The sequence below is a fragment of the Loa loa genome (assembly GCF_000183805.2).
Source record: "Loa loa unplaced genomic scaffold supercont3.220, whole genome shotgun sequence".
NCBI classification, from domain to species: Eukaryota; Metazoa; Nematoda; class Chromadorea; order Rhabditida; family Onchocercidae; genus Loa; species Loa loa.
In genome coordinates, this window is record NW_018108400.1 from 22,115 (window position 1) to 33,789 (window position 11,675).

Genomic DNA, 11,675 nt, shown 5'->3' on the forward strand with positions numbered 1-11,675 from the left:
AAAATGTACAATGTAATAATTAGTATACGATTATATGATAATAAAGGATCATTGCATTGCAGGAATAAGTTGCGACATTTCAACGAGTTGGATCATGAATTGCGAATGCGTCTTTCAAAAAGTCATCGAGCTGCAACCCAGTATATGGAGCAGTTTCTTTCACCCCTTGGGCAGGTTATCGCTAGAAAAGTACAATTTGTTGCAGGTGCAATCTGCATAGTGTTCCTTTTGCTAGGTCTGTGGGATGAAGATGTTGAAACTGAAAAATGAGTTCGTAAAAGAAAACGTGAGTGATTCTCCTTTTTCTTCATCAATTTAGCATGAACAAAAAACAGATTACAACAAATATAAAAAAATAAAACTAAGGATGGAGTAAACAAGTGAAATGAAAAATTTTAAGGTTTAAAATGAAACAGTTGCATAGTTTCATATGTTGTTTTTCCCTCCCATAAATAAATATATTAAATATACGCATGCACAACAAATGAATTCGTATCATTAAAAGGGATTTTGTGGGTAAAAAGGATATGGAAAATTCTCACAAAACCCAGCATCTTTACCCGGACGGGGTAGAACTGGGGAAGTGTTTTGAGACTACACAAGGATCTGACCGTTCAGATTAAGGGGCAGTAGAGGCGACAACACATTATCCCTTGCTCGAGAATTCTGAACACGCAACAAAATTAAAATAATCGGATATGAAAGCCTCGAATCAAACTAGGCATCTGGTAGAAAAGTTTTCAAGATGAAGAAATGAAGATTATGTGAGAATTAATACGACTAGTTACCTATCAATTTTCATTCATATTAACAGCTTTTTTCAGGCAGCATGCGATGACAACTGAGATTCAATTCAGCAAACCTCAGTGCGCAAAATGTTTATCATATATTGGCTTACGGTACCATTGCCCCTTTTCTAATTCTGGCAAACAGATTATTTATATGGGAATTTCGATTTTCTTTTCCTTCTCCCACATTACGTTGATATAAAATGAAAAACTTATTAAAATGACAGTTGTAATGGAAAATTATTCTCCGAAAAGTTACAAAACATTAACCTTACAATCAGTACAAGAGCCATTAGGCGAGAAAGGCCTTGTCGCGGTCGCAGTATCCACAGCCAACATGCAATCAAATCGGTGTAACGTGAGGTTAAATTTTTCGTATGCTTTATCCACTCTCTTTAAACTTCGATCAATCTGAAGAAGAAAACGAGGTCAGCAAAGGAATATCTTACCAACTCCCCACGTCTTCTACTTCTAATTTTTGTTTCCTCAAAAATTTTCACGCAATTTTATAAAAAAAAAGAAAATGATGCGAAATTCTCACTTACTCAGAAAACAAGAGAGAAAAAACCAAAGATCTGAAAAGAAACGACCAAAGGCACACAATTCTCAAGGGTGAACACTAATTATTTGTCCTTTAGCCAAGAGAATAATTTGGATATGTAATCTCAAATCGATTAGAACAATAGCAAATGATCGAATATTAGAAAAGAATGATATGGCTCCAAAAAAAAAAAAAAAATTTAATTGGGAAGAAAATGCCAAATAAAAGAATGTATCCTATTTTTAGACTGAAAAACTAGTTGTCCAGCAAGCGCCGAATTCCGAATTTTAGTTGTCAGAACAAAAACACCACAGAAATATATCTTCTGTAAAAAATTTTGAACTTTTGCCTGAAATCATATTCCAAACAATGCGAGTAAAGTAATTTCAGCAACAGGTCTCTCTAAATTTTCAAAACTTTTCATAAAAATTCTACATCAAAAAAAAAGAATTATTAAACCTTTTGAAAGCAAGAAAGGCACTGTTGAGCACCTGCTGGAGCTAAAATACAGTCTTGTCCTTCAACATTTGCACGAAGAAATTTAGCTTGCATTCGTAGATCGGTTTCGCTATTGACGTATCTAGGCGTGAGTCGAAATAACTGCGCTGCTTTGATGTTATTTTCTTCTAAACAATCGCGATTGAAGATGGAAATTTTACGAAGGAACTGATACCGTGCCCAAGGTGCTAATTTACACAAATCATTGGGTGCCACTGAAGACCAAATGTAACAAACAGAATCTAGTGTCAATCCTAGTCGTACAGAAGTGGAGCGGGAGTGTCTCAGGAATGGATTCAAATGAGCAGATGTTGAATCATCAGTAGTGATGGCACTGGTGCTGATGGATGTTAGATGCTTAGATGACTGCTCTAAAAGCAGCATATCTGAAACATCATCTTCCCTATGCTTCATGTCATTCAGGTTCAGAAATGATTCACTGACGGTTGCACGCGCACACAATCCTGTCGCTGCAAAACAAGCTAACAGCGAAAATGCGTGCCAATAAATGAATAATTTTAAATTTGCGTACAAAATGCAGCGGCTTCGTTGCTGATAGCGATAATGATGAGTGGTGAAAGTTTGGGTACGAATAGATGATGGCAATGAAGATGAGGCAGTGTTGCACTGTTGCGTGGAAGTACGCTTGAGGTTACGATATGACTGGTAAACGATTCTCTCTTTGCTACAACAGCAACATTCCTCTTCTTCGCTTGCTAATAAATTATTTTCATGAGACCTCGAGGTCAACAGTGATCTTTCATTCTTCTTTACAAGTAAGTATTTACCCGCTTGTAAACAATTGTCAAATTCTATTATAGCACTTCTTACTTTTGAACCACTTCTACTGTGCAGCTTTTTGGTAGCTTGTTGTTGATCACGGTACCAATGATACCTCGTATTCCAATTTACTCGCCTTTGTTCGTTTAACCAGAAGTGGGTGCTATCAGCAGGAGAATCGCTTAGCAATTTCGTACTCTTGTCATATTGTACTGTATTGCATGATGATACTACACAAGCAATTGCAGCAGTTTTTACATCAGTTTTTACAATACTCTCGGCAACTGCGTCAGCAGAAGTTGAAGTAACTCCGACTGCAGCACTGCTTCGTCTCTTTTCTTTGCCGGCATGCATTGTCGTGGCGCGCTTGCGCGCGCCTATACATATTATCGCATTTAAACAATTAGCGACGTAGCCGTTGAAGTTGCGGACGTTAGTGCAGTTGAGCTGGCTGTTGTAGATTGTTGAACGCAGACACGCAACTGCGACAATTGATTTCGAACGGCGGTTTCAGCGATCGTTGTTTTGATATTCTTTTTGCGAGGACTTTTAGCAGGAGTAGTCGGCGTGCAACGTAATGCTATGAATTCAATAATTTTGATGTAAATTTATGAAACTTAAAATAGAAAAATCCAATCAGCACTGTCTTGTGAATAACTGTAGGATATTACAGTGAAGAAAGGAATTTATATTAATAAAATAGAAAATGAATTAGGAATCCAATAATCAGTGATATGTTGCTGGAAGCGAACTCTGTACGGTCAATCAGCTAATACATGTAAGTGTTTATTATCACCTGAAAGTAAAAATTAAGTCAAATTCGCCTAAGAAGTTCACGATGTAAGCGAGATCAGAGTTGCGCTTCATGACTGGTATAGTAAATGACAAAAGCTAAACTATCCTGGTCAAATTTTCCTAGAAGAATCTTGGGATTTCCCGTTAAACAACAGCATGGCTTAGATCAAATAGATCTGAAATTTAGATAACGGTTGTGATGCAGGTAAAATTGATTAATTTACTTGATCACAATTACTATCAAAGTTGTCCTCTCATTCAATTCATTGCGTGTTCGTTGGTAATCTGATCAAGTACCGTACATAAACTTTTTTTTTGAAGCAAGATTAGAATGTTCATCACTTCCTTTTTTGTTTTAAAAATGCCGTCAAAAATTTGGCCCGCCAGATTAGCTTGACGAACAGAATGCATGAACATCTTAAGAATCATGTCCCATCTTAGTAATAGATTCTATTCGATTCTATCCAACCACTACTAATATAATGTAATGAGATATTCAGGTGGTATTCAGCTAACAAAGACTTCGTACACTACGGAGAGGTATTGTGTACCAAGCAATAACTGCGATAATCAGACATAAAACTTTACACCTTTTTTTTTATTCAAGAATCCAGAGCCATGCATTCAGAGATCAATCAGAGAAGCAAATAAACTTATTCATCAATTTCTCACAATATATGGCAATCTATTTATTATAACCAGGACTATTGTATTACAAATAAAGTGTCACAAATGATTATCATTTACTATTACGGGTGAATTTTCCAAAACAGTGAATATTTTTCATACTTCATCGGGAAAAAAAAATGGACCACATGACACTGACATATTTATTTCAAAAAAAATGTGACTGAAATATTTTGTTCCATATGTGGTGATATGTGGATGACGAAGATATCTCGAAGTTTTATAAAAGTCCTCCATGCTATCCCCTCGATTTCACACCCCATTCTCAATCATCTATAATGCTTGTTTTAAACTGATATCTGAACTTAACGGATTTCAATTGTGCTGAACAGAAGTTTGTATATTTAAACTATTATAAACGTAATTTTGAGTAATAGTAAGATAATATGATAACGGAAAGCACACAGTTTGTTTCTGATGCTATATACGATGACAAACTTTACAAATACTTCACTTTTCGTTTCCAGCAGTTTTTTCCTTTCCTCCTTTCTTACTTTTTGCTGATAATTTTTTAATTAACTTCAAACACTGAAAACCTGAACTGATCAGCCGTATAGATCGCAAAGAGCGAATTTTTCAACTATTTTTACTTGCATTAAATTCAAGGCTGCCATTAGTGAGATTGGTACAGCTAGAAATGAACTATCTAAAAAATATACCAATGTTTGACACAAACGATAGGATTTTAAAATATACAAGGAATATGTGACACCTTTTTTATGGAAAGATACTAATTTGAGAAAGTTTTGATGTAGTATAGTCGAAAATTAATCGATATCTGATGTGCATTCTGAGGCAAGAGTTCTCAAAAAACATTTCTGACATTTCTAAGAAATCGTATAATCGATGGTGCAAAGACAGAAACTGGTAGCCCAAGTAAAAAAATCGCATCAGTGGACATTACGCCTATCGAACAGATAGTTATGAGTTATGAGATCGAACTCATTCCACTCTTAGCACATCTCGTATGAAAAAATTGTACAAGGAGAAGCAGAATAAAAGAATAATGATGTACTGACTGCAATTGAATTTCAAGGGTCAATCTTCTCCTAGCTTAACATACATGATATGCAAGTTACATGCATGTAGGATATAAGTAAGGTTTATTGTACTTCCTATTTAAAAAGACTCGTTTTCCTGAGTTTTGAAAATGTTAAAAAGGCAAAACGAGTCCAAAAAATCAATGAGTAATCGAAAGGAGGACAGCAACTGGATGCCACTCAGCTTTGATGCAAAAGCAGAAGGCTGAGGTAGGTTCGGGAAGAAGGGAAGGGGAGAAGAGTTCACTCCAGGATGATGAATGGCCTAGCGGAGAAATGGTTATTTTCAGTGTAATGCATGCCCGGGACCCATTTCAGCAGCTTTTGAAATGTCACTAAATGTGCGGCTGAGCGACTCAAAAAAATACTTTCACTTAATAAAATAAGCAAACTTTTGCATCGGCTTTTATATATAGAAGAATGAGCTTACTTATGAGGTGCCTATTCTATGCCTTAGTTATCGCAGCATATCCAGCATCCTAATCAATATTCTGCATCTTCCAGCATTAGAAGAATCGAATATAGTCAAACAATAGGAGCAAGTGATGGAACTCGACATTGCTAGGTCATATACGGATACAGATAGTGATAGCCAGAAGGTTAGAAGGTATCACGTCTAAAAGTGATTCTCAATCATTCCCGGCATACAGCGTGTTGGAACATTCTGAACTTACCTACTGCTCTGGTGGATTCTGAGTGGCGAATAATTTGTTTAAATATTCAAATTTCTTGATATAAAAGCAGCGCTCTAAGCGAGAAGCACAGCAAACAGCAAAATTTGAAGTCTCTTGAGACATTTTGAATGGTGAAATGAAACAAAATCCCTCAAAATCATCGAAAATATCTCATCACCTGTGTGTGCAAACGTATGCATGTCTGTGTATGTATGTGGGTGAGTGCGTGGGTGAGTGCATGCGTGTGTGAATGCGTGTTTATGTGTTATGCTATAAGGAAGAGGGATGAAATAGAACAAGGGGAAGTGGGGGAGGCGCAATCCGTTCCTGAACTGAGAAGGGAGGACAGCTTATCCCTCTTGCATGGCTGTCAGCAGCACTTCAGGCAAACTAACGGTTCAGCTTATCTCTCGGATTTATTCATACTCTCTCACGGTTGCTTCCGATGTGACGGGTTACAATGAAACGTTCTTTTACATTTTGATCACGCAAAAAACTTCTCTTTCCAGTCTTCGGAAGTTCTGAAATTTCAAACCATCAATAAAGCGGTCCGAACATATTTGATAACCTTCTTTCCTTTCTTCTCCCTCTCTCGAGGGACTTGATGTTGTGACAACATGTAATGAGTTGTTCCAAAATGAATAATGTAATGAAGCATCTTCAGTAAACAGTTTAAGAAAATTTGAAAAAGTTATTCGTGATTCGACAAGTTCCGCGGGAAAAAGTGTTCAGGGAAGTGAAACTTGCTATCCTGAATATTCAAGCTCTTTACCTATATAGATGTCTGTACATATTTTCGAGCAAGAATAAGTTTAAAAACTCAATCTACGATCTGTGTTACGAGTAAATAACTGTAAAGACTAATTTCCGCTGTGTGAAATAACAACAAGTGTTATTCTCCATTTCGAACGAGTGAATGACATAAGAGGTGATGGCATTCAGATGAAATTCAATTTATAGATTCATTACTTCTTCCTTTTCTTGGGATTAACTGAGATTAACTTGATTTACTGTTGAATGGTTTCAATAATTCTCCAAAAATTTCTTCAATCGCTGCTTGGCTTTATCGAATCAATAGTATTCAGGAGTATTTATCATATTCATACCTGATCCTAATCAGTCTTACATATATTTCAAATCTTTGATTTGGTTCTTGACAGTAGTGAGTGCAACAGGACAAGCATTCAGTACTTTTATGTGATCCATGCTACTTAATTACTTAGTAGGAGCAAAACTTCTAATAAAATAATCAAAAGTATTAATGAGCAGCCGTGGAAAGTATAAAAAAGAGAAAGAATGTAGAATGGTTAAGGTTATGGGAAAAAGAATTTGACCTCAAACACTATATAAATAGTCGGGGAAGCCTTTTGTTCCTGAAAACATTTTTTGGTAAATAAACTAACTTCACCCAGCTTAGGTCCAGTTTGTCCAGTCTAGTTTGAAAGGACTGTTGAAGCCCCAAGTTTTTTTTCATTCATGTCACGATATTGGCGTACTCTTTGGATCTTCAATATTGGAACTGTGTAAACAGAACAAGCAATCTGAGTTGGTGAAGTGGATTGAGGCGAAAAAAGGAGATAAACGGGACGCATTTTGTGGACAAAGGATCCCCGGGGTATTCACAAACTTTTATCCAGCCAAATAAATCATAGGTTTGCTGTCCTATCCTTAAGTTGCCCAGCCTGATATAATCAGCCTATTCTGTTCAAACAATCTTTGAATTTCACTATCACACATCTATTTTGTTTTGCATAACATGAACATACGAAATGATTCCATTTATTCTGCTCTAAGAAAAGATCGTTCAAATTGCCCTGATATAGTGACGAATTTTTCCACGAGATGTGAATGGTTATGATATAACCTGAATGAAATTATGATGACTCACGAGTGACTCATCCATTCATGACGAGATCGTCGGTGCTGTAGCAATGCATAAAATATAAATGTACTAAATAAATGAAATAATCGTTAAGAAATTGTCCATATGGGAAATAGAAGACATCATCAATGGCTGTTAAAATCGAATATCAAAAAATCTTGAAGTCTTCTTCTTAAAAACCCTTCTCAAAAAATCTTTTTAAGAACGACAGACTAATGTCTACCATTAAATTGCAATTATAAAATGGCGATACAGTTAGGTTGTACTAAATTCAAAGGGAAGAGAGACAGGAAGAATTGTCAAGCCGTTACGATATCAACACGTTGCGATGCACGTGGGTTTTTCTCTCCACAGAAATAACAGAATTCGAAATTGTGTTGTTTCATCTTCCGAAAAGAAGTAACAATATTGCTGTTAATAATACTACAATATGGTGTGATATTGGTGTTAATAACACTACAATATGGTATCACTTCTGATGAAGCATGTTAATTATGTCAACTGCACAATGGATGCAATGATACTGCATGTTCGGATCAGCTGATTGGTAAATGTGACGAGAAATATAAAAACGAAAAAAAATACATCAGTTTGTCTTACACTTTCTCAGCTTATCTCACACTTCCATCAATTAGCAGGAAAATTCGGAGTTTTCCGGGAAATGGCTACCTTCTATCAGAAAAGTTAAGATGGTAGTTCAACTCTAATAAATTGTAAAGTAACGGCAGTCTTTTCTTTACTGACAAATTTTTAAGAGTACTACAAGCAGGTGGTACCGAGATGTCTTAACCCACCTTTCATGCAACACGGAGCGTTAAGTTACGTCGCATATGCATTTTTTCAGATTGATCCATAACAATGCTTCATTGAAACGTAAAGAGTTAATAAAAGAAGCAATAAAAGGCGCACTAGACAGAATTTTGGAATCGATATTTTATAGCACATTCGGTTGAACTCAAGTGGATTGGATAAATATAAATATCCGAGTAAAGCGCAAATTGAGGCAGCAAATGATATGCGATCAATTTGTCAACATTGGACTTACGTCACCGCTTTTTCATCAAATGATGTATTTTTTTCCGTCGTAAGCAAACTTAACAAAGTTATAATATCATGCCGAAAAATCTAAATTGCCATAACTGATTGTTCATTCAATGTAGCAAGTTAGCGAAACGCGAACCGTTTCTCCTTCATTAGGTTGTCGAACTATAGCTGGTTTTAATGAGCCAATAAATGTCAATAGCTTTTTTGATCTCTTGAGGCTCTAGGCTTCATTGTATTGCTGTCAATGAACAGATATGAAAAAATGAAATTGAATATGTCTGAGCTTATTGTTTAATAATATTATTATTACTATTATCATTATTTTTTTGATTAGCAAAGTTATAGTTGCGGAAGCAAAGGAATTCTAAAGATTTGAAAATAATTTCACTGGCTGATTTTTAATTGCTTAATAAATTATGAATTATTTAATTATAAGCGATTACGAATGATTCCTGTCAATTATCAAAATAATAGCACCATTTTCCGCGTATTGAAGAAGAGAGTTTCCTGATGCCAAGCTCATTAATAATGATTACAAGAAACTTAGCCTTCTCGTGTGGAATGAATTTTAAGATGTTGGAGAATTTGTTAGATGGAAACACGCTTTTTCAATTTTCAAAGCACTACTACGGATTTTACTGCTTTACAAGCTGGCAAGTGTCCTTAATAATTTAAAATGCGTTCCTTTGAATTCAGTGATGAATGAATAAAGTAATTAGAACTTTTTGCAAATAATTATAAAGTACCCAAGGGCAAAGTCCATAAATTGAATTTCCTTCTCGTATAGCAATACACTTCATTGACAAAAAACGAGTTGAGTCGATTTTAATATGAGATAATACCTTCATTTACAAATTGCAATCAATTACATTAATTCCTTGCCAGCTAATAAAGTGTAGTAGTAACAGTAACATTCGGCATACTGGATCCCTGAATTTCAGTCAGTTTCATTTCTTGGATTTGTGGAATTCAGTAAATTCACTTCTTTCTAACAATAAAACATCTAGGAGTGGGTTGCGTATGTGGCATACCAAAGGTCGATGAACAAGACGGAAAGTTAGTGATTTGAGAATGCTCCGAGATTAATTGCAAGAGAAACATTCATTAGTGGAGAGGTGATTCATCATATACAACAGTAGACTAAAGGCGGTCGATGAAAAAGTGTTGCTTGTTGTCATCTTTGAGATAAGCTTCAAGCTGTCTTTCCTCTCCTTGTCTTTTTCTTCCTTTCGAAAACAGAAAATAAGTGGGTGCAACAACAGGCTCAATACCAATAGTTTGAATGAAAATGGACGTATATGTTTAGAATGGAAACACAATGACATATGGATCTGTATAGGAGGGAGGGAAGCGATGACAATATGAAATAGACGTTTGCAAAGTTTCATTCTTCAATGTTTAAATTTGAATTTCACAAACACACATACATTGATCTACAAGAGAGTGTTTTACAGCATTATTTTTCCCATGTGGAATGCTATGTATCGTGTTGATGATTACATTACAAATGCATACGAGTAGTACAGAGTGATACAGCATAAGCATTATTCAAATCGAGTCTCTGGTAATATGTACATGTATTTCATTTGTTAACAGTGAAAAGAGATTCGAAAAACTTCTCTTCGACAAGTCTGTTCATCCTGCTACTCCAAGGTTTCTACGATATTTGTATCTGTATCTTCAAGGAAAAAGTATGTGGAAGTGCAAAGTTCTGCGAGAAAATTGAAAAATGACAGGAAGTAATGACCATCAGGAAGCACTGAAACGTTTACTTAAAGTAGGTATAAAGTTTAAATAAGTGCAAAACCTCTTGACATCGCTTTTATAAAGAACACAATTTACAGCGAATGTTTTCGTAGCAATAATGGTCATGGTAATTTTAGTTGTGGTGATTTCACTTTCGATGAAAGTGGTTAAATGCAAATATGAAATAAGTCGATCGATCATATATACTTCATAAGGTACTTACAAGAAGGCAAGGGAATTTTAAAAGAAAGTAAAACGGTCCCGGTTACGCTGGTCTTCTTCAAAGAGAGAGAAGTGCTCAAGGCTTGCATGAAAGGAGAAAGATATATCTAGAGATGCAGTTCAGAGTAAGCACATTATTTGTCGAAGCCAGTAAGCATCAAAATGTTTTCTGAAAACCGTGCATGTGTATGTGTGTGTATGTGTATGCGCGTGTGTGTATGTGCGTATGTGTGTGTAAAGTTTGCAGTGGAAGGAAGAGGAGCTGAAAGAAATGGTAGGCAAAATGAGGCAAAATGGACTGGGCCGGCGTCAGCAGTGAAAGAGGCCAAAAGTTGGAGGAGAGAGGTTAGACCTATTTAGTAGTCATCTGTTGGTGCCTCCATCCCATCAGTGGCTTCTTCACTGACTACTCTCTCTTGCAGTTCCATCCTCTTTTTTTTTAATGACTAAGTTAAGCATCCTCTAACGGACTATTATCCCCATTCCATTCAACCATGAGGCCATCCGTGTCATCCAGAATAATCAGACTACATGAGCATATCTGCACATTAGTCCCATGGCTGGATTTAAGCCGCGATGCTCGATTTCCACTCGCACTATCTCCATACTCCCCCTCTAGACCCTTCATAACTTCACCGGGATGGATATAACTTCTGCTTTGCCGTCATCGTCGCTTTTTCGCATCCTCTACCACCAGTTTCACTTCCAACCAGGCATTGCCAAGCAGCAGCACTTCAAGGAAATGCAAATCTTGCTCAGTATTTTTTGGGAGCATAAGCTGTTCTGCGTCACATCCACAACTTCAGAATGTTTGATGAGAGTTTTGAGGACGTCGTCGAAATGGTCATTTTCTTTCCCATTTCCCATGCCTAACACAATTTAGTCATTTTCATTTCAGACTTATGCACACACACACACACACACACACACACACACACACATGCGCATACACACACACACACACACACACACACACAC

At 36.2% G+C, this 11,675-nt stretch overlaps 3 protein-coding genes across 3 annotated transcripts in view; 1 reads left to right on the top strand and 2 right to left on the bottom strand.

Moving 5' to 3' along the window:
- Positions 1 to 3,205, bottom strand: part of LOAG_18186 (hypothetical protein) — a gene marked incomplete at its 3' end in the record, with an annotated part of 6,182 nt that extends 2,977 nt beyond the window's left edge. Inside the window, exons 1-2 of the mRNA XM_020450852.1 lie at positions 1,789 to 3,205; positions 1,059 to 1,199 (exon numbers count right to left, since the gene is read on the bottom strand). Coding sequence (XP_020305422.1) covers positions 1,059 to 1,199; positions 1,789 to 2,961 — 1,314 coding nt within the window. The 5' untranslated portion in view covers positions 2,962 to 3,205. The remainder of the gene's footprint in view (positions 1 to 1,058; positions 1,200 to 1,788) is intronic.
- A 4,723-nt stretch (positions 3,206 to 7,928) lies between these two features.
- On the top strand, positions 7,929 to 9,131 carry LOAG_08852 (hypothetical protein; the record flags this gene model as incomplete). Its single annotated transcript, XM_003144382.1, has 4 exons — positions 7,929 to 8,019; positions 8,441 to 8,508; positions 8,626 to 8,754; positions 9,075 to 9,131. The coding sequence occupies 4 exons, from the start codon at positions 7,929 to 7,931 to the stop codon at positions 9,129 to 9,131; spliced, it is 345 nt and encodes a 114-aa protein (XP_003144430.1).
- A 2,017-nt stretch (positions 9,132 to 11,148) lies between these two features.
- Positions 11,149 to 11,564, bottom strand: LOAG_08853 (hypothetical protein; the record flags this gene model as incomplete). Its single annotated transcript, XM_003144383.1, has 2 exons — positions 11,149 to 11,312; positions 11,408 to 11,564. The coding sequence occupies 2 exons, from the start codon at positions 11,562 to 11,564 to the stop codon at positions 11,149 to 11,151; spliced, it is 321 nt and encodes a 106-aa protein (XP_003144431.1).
- Between the last annotated feature and the right edge of the window lie 111 nt (positions 11,565 to 11,675).